General features: G+C 46.3%; 1 protein-coding gene across 1 annotated transcript in view; it reads right to left on the minus strand.

Moving 5' to 3' along the window:
* Nucleotides 1–20,035, minus strand: part of OTUD7A (OTU deubiquitinase 7A) — a 388,370-nt gene that overhangs the window by 16,864 nt on the left and 351,471 nt on the right. Inside the window, exons 10-11 of the mRNA XM_034938456.4 lie at nt 5,759–5,886; nt 3,757–3,906 (exon numbers count right to left, since the gene is read on the minus strand). Of these exons, the coding sequence (XP_034794347.2) occupies nt 3,757–3,906; nt 5,759–5,886 (278 nt within the window). The remainder of the gene's footprint in view (nt 1–3,756; nt 3,907–5,758; nt 5,887–20,035) is intronic.

Consider the following 20,035-nt stretch of genomic DNA (forward strand, 5'->3'; position numbering starts at 1 on the left):
CTGCAAATATATGAGCATGAAGGTGGGGTGCAGACCTAGGCAGCACCTGTATGCATCCAGCCCTTCCCAGTGAAACCTGCTGGCCAGGCCGAGAGCTAACATGTACACATGGGTATGCTCTGCACGGCTCTATATCCACCCAAAGGGAAGAGGAGCTGTGGAGATGGGCAAGGCTGTGCTTGGCTTGTTTGGGACTTTACCAAGAGTTAGCTGCCATTTTGGACTGTAGAGCCTCCTGGGGTATTTGAGGGTATGCTCAGCACACCTGTGTCCCCTCTCTGTGTAACTGGGCACCCCACATATGGGTGCCAGGATCTGATTGCTTCATTGAGTTTTGCAGTATGGCTGTGTGAGAATGTTTTACAGAAATGCAGATTATTTTATTACATTGGTTTCCTTTGATTTCTCCTGATGTGGGGGTACTAAATGGACTTTATTCCAACACAGGTAACATTATCCATGAATTTCATTTCAGGATAATGAAGAGTACACTGGACAATGTTTGCTATAAAAGGAGGGGAGTTGGGATTGTTGCACTGGATGATTCCAAAGTTCTTTCCTAGGTTCTATGTTTCCAGGAACTATGCGGCACCTCTGCTTCTCCTGTTAATTGATTTGATTTTTCATAATGTACACATTTGCTCAGTGGCCAGTAGGAACTGATCTGAGCTGGGTGCTGAGAGAATGCCCAGATCTGGGTTTCACAGAGCTCCCCTGCAGGCCATTTTAAGATGTGGCTGCAAGGAGGCTGCTTCCTGCAAAAAGCTGAAGGCCCAAGGCTCAGGTTGTCAGGGAGCAAATGACTAATGTCCTCCCCAGGAGAAAGCAGGTGACCATCATGTGTGGAAGCTACCAAGAAAGAATGCATACATTTTATCTAAAAAGTCCTAAGATAAATTTGCAAAGCCTGGGCCACTGAGGTTGCCCATAGCTGACCAGTCCCACCAGCTCCTGACCTTCCACCTCAAGCCCTTCCCTCTCCCCATGTTGCATGCCTAGCCTGGGAAACGGGGGAGGATTCGTGAACTTGAAGATGGTCAGTGGCGGCATCAGCAGTAGCCGGGCCACGGCAGTAGCACCTATAAAAGGGGGCTTCCCTTAGAGGGAGAGGCACTCGATGAGAAGTTTAAAGAATGCTTCATGGATTTTTAAGCCTCCAGGAGCTGGACACATGTGGATGAGACATGATGGGGCATGTAAACAGAGGAGGAGGAAGTGGGTGGTGGGAAGAAGGGAGCCTTGTCTCAGCCTGAAATACATTTTTTATCTCATTTCCAGGCTCTCAAAGCATCGTTCCGCAGGCACAAGGATGCGGTGTCTGCTCTTCCTGGGGCCTGTGATTATTGTATCTATTAGCCTCTGTCACAGGGTGCTGTTTATAGGACGGACAGGGTACCATGGCAGAGGGTGACACCTGTGCTTCACAGTGGGGGCCGGTGGCATCCTGGGGCTCGATATTCTGGAGTCTCCCATCTCCTGCCTCCCACCAGGTCCTGCGACTTTGCGGTCTGGCCAGCTCACTCCAGCAGGCCTGAGTCTGCAGCTCATCCTGGAAGCTGCAGCCTCACTGTGATTTCCACGTCCCTCTCTGCTGAGATGTCGTGTGACTTGAGAGCACAGCTGGGACTCTGTCCCGTCCCCACAGTGTCCTTTGAGGCACAGAGGGAAGGCTGCAGAGGTGAAGGTCTAAGGGGGCACAAGGGTGCATGTGACAAAGAGCGGGGCCATGGCACCTGCCCTGCAGTGGGTCGTGGGGACCTTATGGGTGAATGTGCAGCCTGGCCACATGATGGTCTTGGAGGCAGGGACCTGCATCACCCCAGGAGGACCCCAGTGGGCTGCTTTGACTGTGAGGGAGCCAAAGACCCACACCACAGTGGCTCTGAGAGGTGCACTGGGACCAGATCCCAGTTTTTAGAAACCAGGTCATCAGAAGTGAAACCACCCACAACTCTGCAAGGCCCTCCTGAAAGGTCCCAAGCCACAGCGCCCTCCATGGGCATCCTTTGAAGGGAGGATGCTTTCATATGTGCCTTGAAAACACCAAGCAGCAGTATCTGGAAGGCCTGGAAGAGTACTCGGTGCCTTTTGGGAGGAGGGGGTCGGGTATCTGAACCCCATGCTCGGAACTGGGAGACGCTGGCCTTGGGACCATCATCTTCTGACCACAGAATCTCCCTGGGGACTGGACAGAGGGCCCCGCCCCTGGCCGATCCCACGTCCTGAAAAGGCCCTTCTGGTCTCCCAAGAGGCGGGGTCAGCCCTACGAAGAGCTAAATCCCCGGGAAGGAGGTGCAGGCATTCCGGATTGAAAGTGGGGAGACAATGGAAAGACCGGAGCACCTCCGAGGCCTTACTGATTAAATCTTTCCTTCTGTGGCCAGTGCCACATCTGCAAATAATAAAGAACCATGATGTGACATTCTTGTCACGGCCAGCTGCAGCCTCCAGTTGTCTCTCTTCCTGTGACTTGGGTTCTGCGGCTGCACCACGCATGTCAGCTCCTGGGAGCTCTGCATCTGCTCTTGGGAAGGGGTCTCAAATGCCCTGTGCATTTCTCACCTTCAGCTTCTGCTCCACAGCCCCAGCCTCATTCCCGACTCAATTGCCAGGCCAGGAAGTGACACGCTGGTGCCGCCTCTGGCGGAGGGCTGGGGGAGGCTGGGTTCTGTTCATTTGTCTGTGTCCTTTCCTTCCCAGCTGTCTACAGGAAGGAGTAGCATTTGGGAGTCCTAGGGGTGCAATCTTGTTGCTGTATTTACTTCCTGAGCTGCACACTCAGTGGAAAAGGTCAGAAGCAGACACCCCTGAGCTTCCTTCCCCGTTGGGCCTGGACAGGGCACTTCCCATTCTCTGGGACCATACCTAATGGCAGGGACTCTGAAATAGTTGGTCTTGCCTGTCCGTCTGTCCCCTGGGGGAGTGAGTCTCTGCCTATACTACAAACAAGAGTGACAACAGGAAGGGGTTTCCTCTCCACTCAGCTGGTCACACATCCATCAGTAGCTAACATGAGAAAACAGCAATTGTTCCAAACAAAATCCCCCTATTTCCCCAGTAAAGACATTGACTGGTGCCCTGGAATTGTGCAGTGCACAGCCTGTGGGCCGGCCCAACATCAGCAGCACTGAAATGGCTGCTTAGAGGAAACTCAGCTGCAATGCTTTGAACGGAAATGTTGACCTTTTGAGTTAAAAGCTTACCCCGGAGCAGGGGTGAGCAAACTCTTCCCATAAATAGCTAATTAGTAAGTAAATATTTTAGGCGCTGCAGGCCTTGGTGTCTGTGGCTGCTCCTCTCTCTACCACTGTAGTGCAAAAACGGCCACAGATGATGCATCTGTGAATGAATGTGGCTCTGTTCCAATAAAACTTTATTTATAAAAATGGGTGGTGGGCCATAGTTCATTAATACTTGCTTTTGAAGTTTTTTTCCCTTTAATTTATATCTAAGACTAATTGCATTCCTATAAAATATGTATACATGTGAAAGGGAAAACAGTAAAAGCTATTTAAGGGTAGGTTGCCTTTGTTTAGTATTTTAAAGAGAATGTTGTCTTTAACATTGTTATTTTCAATGAAAACGTTCACACATGCATAAGGTAGCTTTATGCAAAAACTGTCACTGCTGAGTGTGCACAGATGTGCTTCTAAGGGGAGGTCTCCACAATCCACCTCCCTGTGCAATGGGGTCCCTTCTGATGGCTCTGCCCCCACCCTAGGCTCCTGTGTGCACTCTCTTGGGAGACAGGCATACCTTGTTCTCTTTGCTGGTCTCTCTGTTCCATGGACACAAGGGCAGAGAAATGCGCTTGATCATAGGCCAGAACCAGAGGCGAGCAGTGGCATCTGTTGGGAGGGACCTCCAAGGGCAGGTAGATCCCTCCGAATGGGATGGGTGCGAACGCTGTGGACACAAACCAGGGTGACGGTGTGAGGAGCAGCCAGCTCGAGCTGGGAGGGGAGGCCCCTGCATCCCTGTCCCTCACTAGCCCGGGGGACTCCGTGGAGAAGTGGAGGGACAGGAGGGGTGGATGGAGGCGGTGCTGAGGGATGGGGCTGAGGGTTTCCAGAGTCATCTGTCTGCCCCAGGACTCCTGCTGCCCTGAGACCTGCACAGGTGTACAGGAGCCCCAGGGCTGGGATGACACTGTCACCCGAGATTGGTCAGAGCAGTTGCAGCCTGGAAGCCCACCTTTTTCTGGATGTACTTCTTCCTTTCCTAGTGTTTGGTAAAGCATTTGTATACAACAGAGTATGTGCGCTTCTCAAGGGTGTATATTTGCTCTATGTTTTGAGAACCTCTTCTATTGAATTTGAAGGAACCAGTCAGAGAGCTCCAGGACCAAGATGTAAGTCAGATGGGACCTGAGAATCAGAGGGATCAAGTCCTTCAGTGACAGGGACACAATCTCACTCATTTTCTTACTTGTAAAAAAAGAGGGCAGAAAAGCCTAACACCCTCAGCAAAATAGAATAACTTCTGGAAATATCTGTCCTAAAGCAGCATCTGCTTTGAGGTCATGAAACGTCTTTACTTTTGGCCCTAGAGTCAGTGTATTGCTGCACTCCTTGAGCAGAATTCAGGGACGGTAATTTCAGGGATGTCTTTGATGAACTCTTATGAGTTCCTCCGCCATCCTCACTTTGTCTAAATTGATCACTGTGCTCACAGGAGAGTCCCACTGAGAGGCGACAGGGTGGGGGTACCTGCAAGAGGGCTGTGAGTAGAATGGTAGGAAGCGTGGACCTTCCTCTGCCCCGCAACTCAGAGATCTGATGGTGCTGGGAGCTCAGTCCTGGGCTTACGCAGCAGTGCCCTGATGCAAGCCCTGGTGTTGCACGGAGACCTGCAGACCTCAGCAGGCCCGCGTCCCTGAGCCACACAGGGAAGGGGGTGGGCCAGGCAGGACCTGTGTCCTACCAGTTCCCTGGCTACATAACCATCGTGGCCACATCAGATTTTTTACGGCAGCTGTGATTTAGCATGAAGAGCCACATCCTGATTCGTAGAGCTCCCTGGAAGACCTAAGACTTTTGTTAAGGTGCAGGTGTAAATTCAAACTGGGCAGCTGCACGCTGGAGGGAGGACAGGCTTTGGATCACTCCCTGCCCTGGGCTGATCCCTGCTTGGGACATTGCCTAGCCTCTCTGGGCTTCAGTTTCATCTCTGTAAAGGGGGGAGGGTGGTGTCCACCCTGGGAGGTTGTAGCAAGGACTGAATGGAGGAACATTCGAGAAGGGGCTGTGCACAGAGTGTGGCTTTCGGTGGGCAGGCCATAAACTGCCCTTGCCTCTTTCTCTGCCAGTTCTGATTCTACCATAGCCTTTGCCAAATGACTCTATGCATTCTGTCTTCCTTTCTTTTTAGTCTTTAACACACATGTGGTCTGCGGAGGGGTGGGAACGCACCTGAGTGACTGAGTGCCTCCAGGACATGGCCCAGGGCTGTTGGAGGGCTGTGGGCTGTCTGCTATGCCCTAGGCACATGACAGGAGACAGGAGCCCCTCTGGGCTTGGTCCTGGTCCTCACACAACCAGATTTCTCCTGGCCACCTGCCGTTGATAGGCAGGGCAGCTGGTCAAGAACAATCCCTGCTGCCATCAGGGAGGAGAAAGAAACACGTCGAGGAGATCTTTGCACAGAGTGATGCTCTGTGGCCTCTGGGAGCTCGACCTTGTGCTGTGCTGTCTGCTTTCTAGCTGGGATGCTATGCTTTCTGTGTCACGAATACAACACATCTCTTTGAGGAACTTACCTTCTCCACCTGAGTCTCTTAACATTGTATCTGCCACAACAACGATGGGCCTTCTTAATATATGGGCTAGGACAAAAACGTGGAACTCTTCCAGGCTCTCGTACACGGGGTCCTCAGAGTTGTCCACACTGTGAAACAAAACAGAGCCAGCTGGTCACTGACTAAAACAGGGTGGAGGATGGAGAAAGTGGGGACTGCTTCATGCAGGGGCTGAGCCCTCCCCACTCTGGATATTATCTTCATGGACCCCGGCAGCTGCGCCATCCTGGGCCACTTCTCATGCCATCCGCCAATGGCAAATGCACAGGTCCCAGCTCCCCTACCCCACCGTGGGAGCGGTCTCAGAAGATGAGTTGGAAAGAGCCCGCAGGTGAAGGGTGCCGGCCGCTGTGAAGGCGAGTCTCTCTGCAGGCGGAGGCAGCCCACCAGAGCCTGTGGTAGCAGGGCTATTGGCTTTCTGGGGGTGTTTCACAAGGAAGCAGTGGGGGCAGGAGGGATGGAGGGGTTCCTCTCCTGTTTATTTCTCTCAGGGACCCAGGGGTTCCCTGGGCACATCTGATGGGCTGGTGGGGTCATTACCACCAAGATCTGAGGAGCCTTCTAGAAGACACTCACCCCAATGGAGGAGAACAGTGAGAAGGCTGTCTGGATTTCAATCCAGAGCTGGAGGGGATGCGACGTGAATGTGCAGCCCAGGTGGCCCAGACCCTCCCTGACCATGCCCAGGCTCACGTCTGAGGATCAGGGAAACCGCAGGCTCAAGAATGCTTCCACTCAAACCCTAAGACATTCGGGCAGAAGGTGGCAGCCTCGATGTCCCCCCATAGCAAGGCCACCCAAAAGGGAGGTGCACGTTGAGAGGACAGCCAGAGCTCACAGCGTTATGGAGCCTCGGCTGCACCTGCAGTGCCTGCCAGCTGAGATGACAGCACCAGCCAAGACTCCCCAGAGGTGGCTCTCAGACTTGTTCCTGAGTGTCTGAGGAATGCTCAGAATTAGCTGAGGGAGTCTGTGACGACGGCAGCAGGTGGGGCCAGGGCCGGCAAATGTGGCCCCTGGCATGGCCTGGGGAAAGAGCTTCATGGGTTCATGGGCACAGTTCCCAGCCACCTGGGACTTCCAGAATGCAGGTTGTGAATCCTAGGGAATGCATTACCATCACCTGTGGAATTTTGGTTACATACTACCCATGTTTTTTCTTTTTCTTATGACTCAATTTACCTTTTTTTTTTTTGAGACAGAGTCTTGCTTTGTTACCCAGCCTGGAGTGCAGTGGCGTTATCTCAGCTCAATGCAACCTGCTTGAAATGTTTGTTTTCTGGTGGTGTAAAGAAATAGCACTTGAATATAAATTTTTTTAGTAAGGCTATTTTTATATTTTCTGTAGAAAGGGTATACTTGCTCGCAGTTTTGTTATGACAGTATATTGAATAAAGGAGATAAGGTTATTTATAACCTGACATGTCCACCTTATTGCTGTGTCCAGTTTTTATTGGGTGGAACGGGATTTTACATTTTGTATTTGTTTTGATTGGTTAGTAACTTTGAATTTTTTAAAAGAGGCAAATGCAGAGGATAATAAAGGAAGGAATGTTGAGAAAGGTAAAAATACTTTTAAATAAGGAAGAGGAACAGGATGTGACTTACTGCTTTCTTGGACTAGTATAAGTATGCTAGGGCAAATATTTAGGCTAAATTGTGGGAGCTAAGAATATAAAGTATACTGATTTTTTTATTATGGCTAGCAGATATTTAAGAATCTTAGCACAGGTCTTTGAATAAATTTTGCTTCTAAGAGAAGTTACTATTTATTTTTAATTAGATGGGGAGGAAAGGCTTTGAAGAGAAACCTCTATTTTACTTTTTACAATTCTCCCTCTTATAATTTTTTTTTAATTTGTCTGTTTTAATAGCTTTAAGAGAAGTAATTTTTCGAATAGGGTGGAGAAGAGTTAGGAGTTAACTTTGTAAGAGTGGTAGAGATAAGTATTTGTATAAAATTTTGAAGGCAGGGAATAACATAATAGCTTATAAGTATATTAATAAGAGCGAACAAGGTGAGAATTGAAGTTAATTTTTTTTTTTTTTTTTGAGGTGAAGTCTCACTCTGTCGCCCAGGCTGGAGTGCAGTGGCATGATCTCGGCTCACTGCAAGCTCCACCTCCCGGGTTCACGCCATTCTCCTGCCTCAGCCTCCCTGGTAGCTGGGACTACAGGCGCCCGCCACCACGCCCGGCTAATTTTTTGTATTTTTAGTAGAGACGTGTTAGCCAGGATGGTCTTGATCTCCTGACCTCGTGATCCACCTGCCTCGGCCTCCCAAAGTGCTGGGATTACAGACGTGAGCCACCATGCCTGGCCACAATTTTTTTTTTTTTTACTTATCGAATTAATGTTTTATTATTTTAGAAAAAGGGTTATTTATTTTAGAATTTTTGGCAAGTTTATTGGATAGTGCTGTTAATTTTTGTAGTGCTTTTGTTATAGTTTTGTTAGGGGCAGTATTAGGAATAAAGGTACAATATTGAGTTTTAATTATGACTTTTTTTTTGCTGATATTATATTTAAAGCTTTTTTTAAGGCAATTTGTCTGGTAGGTCCTAATTGCTTAGCTATTTTTTTGATGGCGTTTTCAGTGTAATTTATGAATTGTTGCTGATTGTAACAGATACAGTTTAGTTTACATTTTTTTAATTCATACTTACCAAAATAACGTGGACTTAAATTTTGCAGCTATTTGATTTTGTGTTTTAAATTTATTTGGAATTTTTTTTACAGGATTTTAATAGCATTTATATAAACTTGAGGATTAAAGGACTTACAAGGAATTTTTTTTGGCCTGCGGTGTTTTGTTTTTATTTTTTTAGATTGATGAAATGCTAGAGTGAAGGACAGCTAATTGGATTAGTACTGTTTCAAATATTTGGCACAGCGTTTAGTAAAGGTCCTTTACAGTACTACCATATATTTGCTTGGGGATGGCTAAGCATGGATTGATGGGCGAGCTTTTGGAAAAGCTTGAGCTTCTTGCATTTTTTTTTAATGCTTTTAAGGAATATTAAATTTTTTTCTTGCCATGAGAGGCACAGTGTAAGTTTGGCATTTAGAAAAGGTGCAAGCTGGATTGTCCTCAGGGGCTGACCCGCAGAGTGTTAAATTTTAGGAAATAGCAGAGAGAGCTTGGCATGATGGATTATTTTAAGCAGTGGGATTTTGAAAAAGAGCTACTATATAGTTTATATTTGGTTGATGAGGTGACCATTTAAGTGGAAAGGGGATAATTTGGGCCTCTGGAATACCATGTGTACAAATGTAATAGTGTAATAATTGTTTTTAAAGTGTGAATGGAATATTTATTTTAGCTAGGCATTTGTATTTTGATGTATTGTTTTGATGGCTAAGGTCTGTCTTTGATTTTTTATTTTTATAATAGACATTCTACTTTTATCAGATGTAGGAGTAACTGGTGTGGGATTTAGAACTTAGGCTACTGAAGAAGGGGAAGATGGGGGAATAATGTGTATTTTAAAAATATTTAGGGTTTTTAAAAATTTATGTCAAATTTCTATATTATAGAAGTTATTAAGGGTAGGTTTAGAGTTAGTTAAGGTGGAGGTGGTGATAGAAGGACAGCGTTATATTGAGAAGGTTGAGTAGGTTTTTTAATGAAATAGATGAACGGTTTTAGATTTGTATTTTGTGTGTGTGTGTGTGTGTGGAAGTTTAACTTTGCTCTTGAGTAATTTAAAGGACGTCGTTCCATTTATTACAAGGTTGTTAGGCTGTAGTGTGTCCGGAGTTGGTTCCTTCCAGTGGCTTTGTGGTCTCACTGACTTCAAGAATGAAGTCGCGTGTTACACCTCTTAAGGGTAGCACGGACCCAAAGAGAGAGCAGCAGCAAGATTTACTGTGAAGAGAGAAAGAACAAAGGTTCTAAACCATGGAACAGGACCCGAGCAGGTTGCTGCCGCTGCTGGCTGGGGGCGGGGGGGGGGGGGTGGGGGGGGGGCAAGCTTTTATTCCCTTATTGGCCCCTCCCATGTTCCATTTCTGTCCTATCAGAATGTCCTTTTTTCAATCTTCCCTGTGACTGGCTACTTTTAGGATTCTGCTGATTGGTGCGTTTTACAGAGCGCTGATTGGTGTGTTTTACAGTCCTAGCTACAGAGTGCTGATTGGTGCATTTCACAATCCTCTTGTAAGACAGAAAAGTTCTCCAAGTCCCCACTCAACCCAGGAAGTCTAGCTGGCTTCACCTCTCAGTGGGAGCAGAAAATTAGCATTTTGGCTGCAGGTGATTATAACGATAAGTGTTAGGGGTAATTGTGTTAATTAGAGGGCCAGGACATAAATAGTTGTGTGAAAAGGCTAGCTGTCATTGATTTTTTAATATTTTTACAAGGTATGATAGAGCAAGCATTAAAGGCAATGGTTTGAGGTGAGTTAGATTTAGTTACATTAATAACAAGGGAGCTAGTAACAGAATAAGGAAAGGAAAGGAAGTAATAGAGAAAGTATATGAAAATTAAGCTTTTTAAAATTTTAACTTAGTAGGGCTTGATTTTAGTATAGTAACCTAAGATGTTTTCTTGGTTTGAGTATAGTGGGTCCATTTTTTCTTGGCTGTGTGGACAGGGGTCTTAGTGGTTAACAGCATAAAATAGGGTCCTTCCCAGCCTGGCTTGAGTTTTTTATTTTTTGATAAGTATGTGTTTTTTTGTTTTGTTTTGAGACGGAGTCTTGCTCTGTCGCCCAGGCTGGAGTGCAGTGGCGCGATCTCCGCTCACTGCAAGCTCTGCCTCCTGGGTTCACACCATTCTCCTGCCTCAGCCTCCCCAGTAGCTGGGACTACAGGCGCCTGCCACCAGGCTCGGCTAATTTCTTTTTGTATTTTTAGTAGAGACGGGGTTTCACTGTGTTAGCCAGGATGGTCTTGATCTCCTGACCTCATGATCCGCCTGCCTCGGCCTCTCAAAGTGCTGGGATTACAGGCGTGAGGCACTGCGCCAGGCAAGAATGTGGTTTTTAGGCTGGTGCTGATGTACTAGAAATTTTAGGGTTGGTACCTGTGTTAAAAGATTTTTAGTTTTGAGGAAAGGGAAAGTGGAAGATAAATTAAGTATATAATTTTTGTTGCGTATTCTGGGGCTTGAGGCCCCATGGTGACGTCTTCTGCTCCATTTCTGCTTAGCGTTGCCTAGGGGACATTGTGGCCCTGCCCCCTCTTAAGGTCTTGGCTTTTTTGTGGCCTTCACCGCCCCTGCGCGTTGTGGCCTTGGGGATGAGGGGCCTTGTGACTTATTCGGCCGCCCTCGGGCTTTGAGAAAGTTAAGCACTATTTTATATTTGATAATGCTTTTTGTATGATTTTATTTTTTTACATTAATGTGCTATTAATGTTAAACTTTATTTTAATAAAATTTTGCAGACATTATTTACTTTTAATGTCTGACTATAAGGTAAGGTTTTTATAGACTTTTTTAACTTTTTATTTTTGTTAAAGAGCAGGTTAGTGCTTTAAGAAAAATTTATTGTGCTTTTATTTTAATGTTTAGTTTACAGAAAAATTGGATACCTCTTTAGCTAATATGTTTACATACAGAATTTTCTTTATAATTAATATTTTTAAATTTGTTTAAACTTTTTTTTTTTTTGGAGACGGAGTCTTGCTCTGTTGCCCAGGCTGGAGTGCAGTGGTGCGATCTCAGCTCACCGCAAATTCCGCCTCCTGGGTTCACACCATTCTTTTGCCTCAGCCTCCTGAGTAGCTGGGACTACAGGTGCCTGCCTCCATGCCCGGCTAATTTTTTTGTATTTTTAGTAGAGATGGGGTTTCACCATGTCAGCCAGGATGGTCTTGATCTCCTGACCTCGTGACCGCCTGCCTTGGCCTCCCAAAGTGCTGAAATTATAGGCATGAGCCACCACACCCAGCCTTGTTTAAAGTTTTAAAACAAAATTTTTTTAACCTTTTAATGTAGGTAAAAATTCATATTTTTATGTCTTTTTGTAATTTTATTAAAAGTATATATTTTTACATATTTTGTATATAAACCGTTTTTTAAATAGTTTTACATTTAGGAGGCCTAATTACTTTTAAATTATATAATATTTTTTGCATAAATTTTTAAATAACTTTTATGACTTTTATAGACAATTTTTAACATGTTTTAACGTTCTGCCTTTTACATTATTTCTTTTCCTAATTTTACCGTGTCTTTCTTTGATTTTTGTCTTTTCTAGTTGTTTTTTTACTTACTTTTTTCTCCTTTTTTTTTCTTATTTGCACTTTATTTTCCTTTTTTTTTTATTTGCACTTTATTTTTCTCTCCCTCTCTGTCATTTTTTGTTTCCTTTTTTTTTCCCGGTCTTGCGGCGCAGGCTGGGCAAGGGACGGGCCCCGCCCGCATGTATGCGCTGACGTCTGTTTCCCCTGTTTTTTTTTTTTTTTCCCCCTGATTTATTTATTTTTTCTGCACTTAGTTTTCTGGGCTGGGTGGGATTTGCATGGCTGTAGTCTTGGCCCCCGGCCGGCTGTAGTCCTGGCCCAGGGCCATCACTGGCCCACAGGCTTGGCAGACACCTGTCGTTAGTTGTAAGAGTTAGGTCCTTTCATCTTGTTGGCTTTTCTTTCTGCGACAGTCCCCGCTCTCTTTTTCACACAGAGCTGGGGTGGGGAGAGGGACTTAATTTTTGGTGTGCCTGGCTGTCTGGCGTCATGCTTGGTGTTTTTGCTTTTTTTTTTCCCCTTCCCCTAGAGGAGCGACTGGCAGGAGTGGAGCTTAGTCTTTTTTTTTTTTCCCCAAGAAGAGGGGAAAGGGGAGTTTTGAATATATATATGTATATGTATCTATATGTAACATACATATATATGTATATCTATATGTAACATACATATATATGTATATCTATATGTAACATACATATATATATGTATATATATTTTACTATCGGAGGTTTGTGTGAGGTTCAACGCCCCCCCATGGGGATTTCTCACCTCTTTTTGAGGTTTAACCCCCGACAATGGGGATTTTTTACCTTGAGGCTTAACCCCCCCACCCATGGGGATTTCTCACCTCTTTTTGAGGTTTAACCCCCACTCAGTGGGGATTTTTTATACCTTTTTTTAACCTTTAAGACATCCTGGCTAAGAAATATTTTACCGCCTCCCATGGCTTTTTGTGTCTAGTCCTAAGGAATGTTTTACTGCCCCTGCAGTTTCTCTCTCCTTGGTATGTTTTAACTAAGGAATGCTTTACTGCCCCGCAGCTTTTTCCTCAGTCTTGATTACTAAGGAAATACTTTACCGATGTTTTTTCCTCAATCTGTGCACAGTTTTCTGGTTCACGTGATATGTGAGGATTTTTTTTTTTTTTTGCATTGCTGAGACTCTGAGTTTATTCCACATACCGGGTGGGTTTTGAGCTCGTATCCTTGAGGCCACTGCAATGAGACAGAGGAGCATGCTCCCTTATGAGGAAGGACTGGAGACCACCCCCGGCAGAGAATGTATCCCCATACGGGTCACGAAAATTGTTTGAAATGTTTGTTTCCTGGTGTCGTAAAGCAATATTACTTGAATATAAATTTAATTTTTTTTAGCGAGGCCATTTTTATATTTTCTGTAGAAAGGGTGTACTTGCCAGCAGTTTTGTTATGAGAGTATATTGAATAAAGGAGACAGGGTCATTTATAACCTGACATGTCCACCTTACTGCTGTGTCTGGTTTTTATTGGCTGGAACGGGATTTTACATTTTGTATTTGTTCTGATTGGTTAGTAACTTAGAATTTTTTAAAAGAGGCAAATGCAGAGGAGAATAAAGGAAGGAGGAAGTAACTTGTGGAATGTTGAGAAAGGTAAAAATGCTTTTAAAGAAGGAAGAGGACCAGACTATGACTTAGTGCTTGCTTGGACTAGTATAAGTATGCCAGGCAAATACTTAGGTTAAATTGTGGGAGCTAAGAATATAAAGTATGTTGATCTTTTTATTATGGCTAGCAGATATTTAAGAATGTTAGCACAGGTCTTTGAATAAATTTTGCTTCTAAAAGAAGTTACTATTTATTTTTAACTAGATGGGGAGGAAAGTCTTTAAAGAAGAACCTCTATTTTATTTTTTACAAGCCTCAGCCTCCCAAGTAGCTGGGATTACAGGCATTTGCCACCATGCCCAGCTAATTTTTTTGTATTTTTAGTGGAGACGGGTTTTCACCATGTTGGCCAGGCTGGTCTCGAACTCCTGGCCTCAAGTGATCCACCATCTTTGGCCTCCCAAAGTACTGGGATTACAGGCGTGAGCCACCACATCCAACCCAATTAACCTTATTTTAACAGTTCAAAAAATTGGCAGCAATCGAAACCTCACAAAATAGTTGCGCACATACAGTAAAAAGAGCTTTTGTTTCCCTGAACCATTTGAAAATAAACAGCCAACCTGGCACCCCATCACCCTGGAAAGTTCTTGCTCATTTTCTATGAACAGAACATCCTCCGACACAAGCACCACACGGCTACCGACATCAGGAATTCACACAGTTACATGCAATCACCAGACCCCACATGTGTGTGCCAGCTGTCCCAATAATGCCTTTTAGAACAAAGGTTCCTGCTCAGGATCAGGTGCTGCATTCAGCGGTGGCGTCTCCTTAGTCTCCTTCACCTGGAACATTTCTCAGGATATCCTTGACTTCCATGACCTTGACATTTTTGAAGATTACAGGTTGGGTATTTTGTAGAATGTCCTTCATAAGGGTTTCTCTATTTCCTCACAGTTAGATTGGATTGGGTCAAGCTGAGTCCTTCTTGTGACATCTTATCAGGTTGCGTGAACTGCAGATTGTCCCATCACTGGTGAGATTGTCCCATCACTGGTGAGGTTGACCTGGACCACTCCTTAAGGTCATCTTCCAGGCCTTGCCCCTGCAGACTACTAACTTTTCATTTGAAATTAACAAGCATTTTGTGGAGAGGAACTTGAACCTATGCAAATACTCCATTCCTCACCAAATCTTTATAGGTTTATTGGTATCACTATGGATTTCTGGTTTTCCATTTTATTCAGTGGGTTATAATCCATTAGTGTGATTATGTGGATGCTCAGATACTCCTTGATGTGGTCAGTGTGGCTTCTCTAAAGCTGGATCTGTGTCCTTTTGACATCCTCATCATTTCTTTTTTTCTTTTCTTTTTTTTTTTTTTTTTTTTGAGACAGGGTCTCACTGTGTTGCCCAGGCTGGAGTGCAGTGGTGAGATCATAGCTCACTGCAGCCTCGAACTCCTGGGGTCAAGTGAGCCTCCCATTCTGACCTCCCAAGTAGCTGGGACCACAGGCCACCACTATGCCCAGAAAACTTTTTTCATTTTTGTAGAGACAGGGGTCTCGCTATGTTGCCAAGGCTGGTCTCGAACTTCTGGGCACAAGTCATCCTTCTGTCTCAGCCTCCTGAAGTGTTGGGATTACAGGTGTGAGCCACCGTGCCCAGCTCCCATCATTTCTTAGAGCACTTTCTTGCTTCCTGGTGCAAAAAGATGGTTCAAGTTCACACTCACACATGGATACATATTTTTGCATGTTTATTTTCATCTTTCTCTCCCTCTCCATGTTTATTTTCATCTTTCTCTCCCTCTCAATATTTATAGAAAACCTTGAGTTCATTGATACCTCCAATTCCAATCCAACCCCACAAAGTTAATTCTATTTGCAACTTTCTTCACTTACTTTCAGAAAACTTGTTCGTATTCATTCTAAAGCATTTCCTTATTTGATCAGTCTTCCCATATGTCAGCCATCTCCCACCTCTGCTCCCCATCCGTGAGGTGGCCCTCTTCACCTGTGTGGCTGACATCTGGCTCTGGCCCCTGGTGTCCTCCCATCCCCCACCCACTCCAGATGCCACCTTGCTTTGCCCCGCCTAATGGCTTTAGAACTTACTTTTTCAGCAAGGAAGGAAAGGGAAGTAGAAGAGGAATGTTTTAAATATGTATTGACATGAATACATATTCACACATACACACACATATATTTTATGCCAGGTCTAAATGCAGTGCTCCTGGGTGTGCATTTTGAAACATTGCAGGTGATTAGCCTGCCCAGCCACACCTGAAAGCCAAGCTGCAGTGCCTGGGGGGTCAAGTGCTTTTGGAAGTTGCTTGTTTGTCCCTGTCACCTAGTATGCGTTGAGTGCCAGCGAGTGAATGGTTGAACAACATAATGAACAGCACAGGGGGAGAGAATACAGAGTTAAAACCTTCATACTTGGAGAAAGAAATACCCCAGCTAGAAATGTGGAGCAGTGTTCCTTCCCTAATTCAAGGAATGGAGGGGGCAGTGCTGGAAAGAGAGGAGCTGCTCTTGAGTCAGGTACTAATGCTGAGAAGCGGGCAGAGCAAGGTGAATGGTAGCCCTCTCAGGCCTGGGTTCTGAGTCCCATCTTCACTTCCTGGCAGAACACTCTGGGATCTGAGCAGCTACACAGGAGGACCCCCATGGTAACAACAGCATGAAGGCTCAGTATTAGGCACCTTTGTACTGGCACAGCATTCTTCTCATGCAAAACTTAAAGCAGGGCCATCATATTTCCAACCAAAAAACCAATAAATATTCATTGAGCACTTACTATACACTGGTGCTGTGAAAGGCACTGCAGAGGCCCTCAGAGAACCCTGCCTTCATGTAACATCTACCAACCTATCCATCCTTCTTCCTATCTATCCATCCATTCATCCATCCATCCATCTACCCACCCACCCACCCATCTCTCTTCCTTCCCTCCCTCTCTCTCTTCATCCATCCATCTATTGATCCACCCATCCACTTGTCCATCCATCCATCCATCCATCTGCTGTCTGTGCATCCATCTGTCCATCCATTCATGCCATCCACCCACCCACACAACTGTCCACCCAACCACCCATCCACCTGTCCATCCACCCACATGTCCATCTATCCATCCATCCATCCGTCCATCCATTCATCCATCCATGCCATCCACCCACCCATACACCTGTCCACCCACCCACCCATCCACATGTCCATCCACCCACATGTACATCTATCCATCCATCCATCCATCCATCCATCCATCCACCCACCCACCCACCTACCCACGCATCCATCCATGTACTCATCCTTCAGTTCTTCCATTCAACCATCTATCTGCCCAAGCACCTACTTGTCTGTCCATTCATCTACCCATCCTTCAAGTTCTGTGCTAGGGCAAAGGCATGGAGTTGGACCATGCCCAGCATGGAGCCTCCTGGCAGAACACTCTGGTATTTGAGTAGCTACGCAAGAGGGCCTCCAAGGTAACAACGGTGCAAAGGTTAAGTATTAGGCACCATTGTACTGGCATGGCATTCTTTTCATGGCTAACTTAAGGCAGGGCCATTTTATTTCAGCAGCAATGATAGGATGGCGGGCCCAGCTGAGAGGTGATGGAGGACAGCTGGAGCAGAGCAGCCTTTCTCCATTCCAGTTTTGGTGTTGAGCGTGGGAGCCATGTGAGCAACTGAAACCTGCTCAGTGACCCAGGGGGTGGCGGAGAGGATCCCAGCTCCAGCGGGGGGCAGCTTGAAAATCATAATGATGTTCCCTACTTGCTTCTGGCTCCTTGTCCAAGACTTAGGGAGGGTCCTGGTTCTATACCAGGAGCCTCAGTGTTGAAGGCAGCCAGAGAGCACCTGAGGGTGTAGAGGGTGTAACAGAAACAAAACAGCAGAGGTTGCTGCCTGGGCATTAGAAGTAGAACACCACACCCAAAGACCCAAGCTGGTGGCCAGAGATAAGAACTTAGAGGCGTCTCTCTGCCTAGCAGACTGGGCTTTCCACTTTCCCACCACTTCCTTTAAATGGACCATTCAGACATTTGCCCATGAACTTAAAGTGACCCACATCCTATTCCCCTATATATATTTCTAGCTGGATCTCTCTGCCTGAATCTTAATCCCTGCCTCAATGTGACCCTGGGATGGAGCACTGCCCTCCCAACTCATGATGGCCTCCATGCCCAGGATCTATAAGTAAAAACCTTTGAACTTGCTTCCCATTGTGGCGGTGGATTGAATTTGCACCTTCCATTGGAAGAAGCAGAGGCTACCCCAGGCCATGTTTTCACCAGACGCCAAGGAGAACACAAGGCTGGTCCCAGCCACAGAGCGATGGTCAGGTAAGAAAAAACTAGACACAGGCCAGACAGGAGCCACAAAGCCATCTGCCAGTACAAACAAGCTTCCCATGTGAGGGACATGGGTCATGGGTTAGGCAACCAGGCATTAGGACACCTGCCAGGTAAGAGAAGTATCCCATGAAAGGCACACTGTAAACGCCTATGTCCAGGTCCCTTTTCACTTCTCCTTATTGCAGGTTTTCTAGCTGCTCTGGTACTGGAACTCCAATTTAGCTGGGGGCTCTAAAATGGAGGGCAAACAAGATCTTATCTGGGACGAGAGTTTGGAACTGTGACCTGCACTCTGTGACCAGAGCCCATTGGTAGAAATCAGTTTCAGAAAAACCAATTCTGAAAATTCACTCCCACTTTTAGCCCTGAGACTTCATGTCTTCTTCTTGTGAGTTTGCTGAGCAAATGCGAGATCTGGGATTGTGGGGAGAATCTGGCCACTGAGCAAAGACATAACAATTCCTAAAACGCTTAAAAATCAGTGCTTACTGCAAAGAAGACTGACATGCAATATAATGACTTCATCCTCCAAGATGTGCATGTCCTGAGAACTTCCTAACATGCTTTGGGCCCCACACACTGAGTTCTCCAGGGCACCTACATCTGCTTCTCCAGTGGGTACTTGAGGAGGGAGAATTTCCAGGGTTAGGGATATACCGTCTACCCAATGAAAACACCCTGAGAAAGATGGGGGTGGGCAGAGGCTGAGGAGTCCCTCCTGGCAGGACCAAGAAGCAAAGGTCATGGAGCAAGGTCCAGATGGTATCTCAGGCCCCAGGGAACAGTTTGGGGGCACCCTGGCTTAAGCTGTAGCCACCATCCTTGGAGACCATCCTCGGCAAGAGCGCGTGTCATAGATAAGGAAGCCAGTCTGGGGCTGGCAGGTCTTGTTAAAGGGCAGTCACCCAGCCACCCAGACGGAGAGCCTGGATGAAGCCTCCCAGGTCCCTCCCCATATCCCCTCCTCCAGATGGGGTGTCCACACCTCCTGTTTTGCTTGGGAAAGTCCTGTTCACACATCCCAAGTGGTTAGTGCCCACTTTCCTTCCCCCAAATGAACCAGTTTGGATGATAAATTGTAGTCACCTCACCTATGGGGACATAGGTGTTGGTTTTTGGTGTACCCTTTCATAAAAAAAGTAAGTGCAAGGCTAGGTGTGGTGGTTCACACCTGTAATCCCAGCACTTTGGGAGGCCGAGGCGGGTGGATCATGAGGTCAGGAGATCGAGACCATCCTGGCCAACATGGTGAAACCCTGTCTCTACTAAAAATACAAAAATTAGCCAGGCATGGTGGCTTGTGCCTGTAGTCCCAGCTACTCGGGAGGCTGAGGCAGGATCATCGCTTGAACCCAGGAGGTGGAGGTTGCAGTGAGCCGAGATCGCGCCACTGCATTCTAGCCTGGGTGACAGAGCGAGACTCCATCTGATAAAAAAAAAAAAAAATGTAAGTGCACATCTGTGTGCACACACGTATGAATGTGAGTAAATGCGCATAAACTGTATGCACACATCCTCCCACCTCTAGGTAGCATCTTTATACTCACTATTCCAACCATTGCCTTTTCCTCCTCCTGATGCATCCTGAGACACCCACAGCACAGTATGTGGGGACGGTCCTTACTCCTTTTCACAGGTGCAAGGTTCTCCTCATGCACAGATCTCACGGGCAGCATTTCTGAGTGGTGTGCCTCAACCCCTCTCTCAGGTAGGGCCCTGCACAGCAGAGCCAGTCTGAGGAGGCTCAAGGGGCTGAACCCAGCCTATGTCCTGCTGTGGGCCTTTGCCCCTGGTCAAGGACTGTGCCTGCCCAGACAGGCACCTTTTACAAAAGACTCTCCAAAGGCACAGTACAGGCTAGCAGGGGCTCTGCTAAGAGCTATGGCCTGGGAAGCTGAGATGGAAGGACGGGGGCCTCCCAGTGCTTCGAAGGGACTGAATGGATCTTAGGCTCTGAAAGACCTTCTAGCAGTGGCCAGTGAGGCTTGAGGAACAAGACTTATTGCTTAGGATCAATAAGCTGAGGTCAGTCATGTGACAAATAGTTACTGATTATCCACTACAGGTCTAGCACTGTGCTGTGTGTGTGTGTGTGTGC

Source organism: Pan paniscus, chromosome 16 (genome assembly GCF_029289425.2).
Source record: "Pan paniscus chromosome 16, NHGRI_mPanPan1-v2.0_pri, whole genome shotgun sequence".
Classification (NCBI taxonomy): domain Eukaryota; kingdom Metazoa; phylum Chordata; class Mammalia; order Primates; family Hominidae; genus Pan; species Pan paniscus.